This window comes from Eimeria mitis, genomic scaffold (genome assembly GCF_000499745.2).
Source record: "Eimeria mitis Houghton genomic scaffold, Emh_scaff1742, whole genome shotgun sequence".
Taxonomy (NCBI): Eukaryota; Apicomplexa; class Conoidasida; order Eucoccidiorida; family Eimeriidae; genus Eimeria; species Eimeria mitis.
Window position 1 is genome coordinate 5,420 of NW_013570059.1, and position 338 is coordinate 5,757.

Below are 338 nucleotides of genomic sequence, written 5' to 3' on the forward strand. Positions count from 1 at the left end.
CTCAGGGCTTATCGGTTGCTGCTGCTGCTGCTGCTGCTGCTGCTGCTGCTGCTGTTGCTGCTGCAGCTGCTGCAGCTGCTGCGGCCTTGCTTCGGTTGTCTCTGCATCTGTTAGGAAGGGGCCCAACGGCAGGCTGGAGAGGGGGCTGCTGCCTGCTGAGACTCGCCAGAGGTTCAGCAGCAGCAGCAGCAGCTTGCTGCTGCTGCTGGGCCCCACAGGTGCTGCAGCAGCAGCAGCTGCTGCTGCTGCTGCTGCATTGATAGTCAAGACGAAGCAAAATACGCGGGCGGAGTCGCGGGCAGACTCTGAAGAGCCTCGTTGCTGCTGCTGCTGCTGTT

The 338-nt window shown here is 62.4% G+C and overlaps 1 protein-coding gene across 1 annotated transcript in view; it reads right to left on the reverse strand.

Annotated features, from left to right (window-relative positions):
• Positions 1-338, reverse strand: part of EMH_0042720 (uncharacterized protein) — a gene marked incomplete at both ends in the record, with an annotated part of 3,135 nt that overhangs the window by 522 nt on the left and 2,275 nt on the right. The window contains one exon of the mRNA XM_013495769.1: positions 1-333. Coding sequence (XP_013351223.1) covers positions 1-333 — 333 coding nt within the window. The remainder of the gene's footprint in view (positions 334-338) is intronic.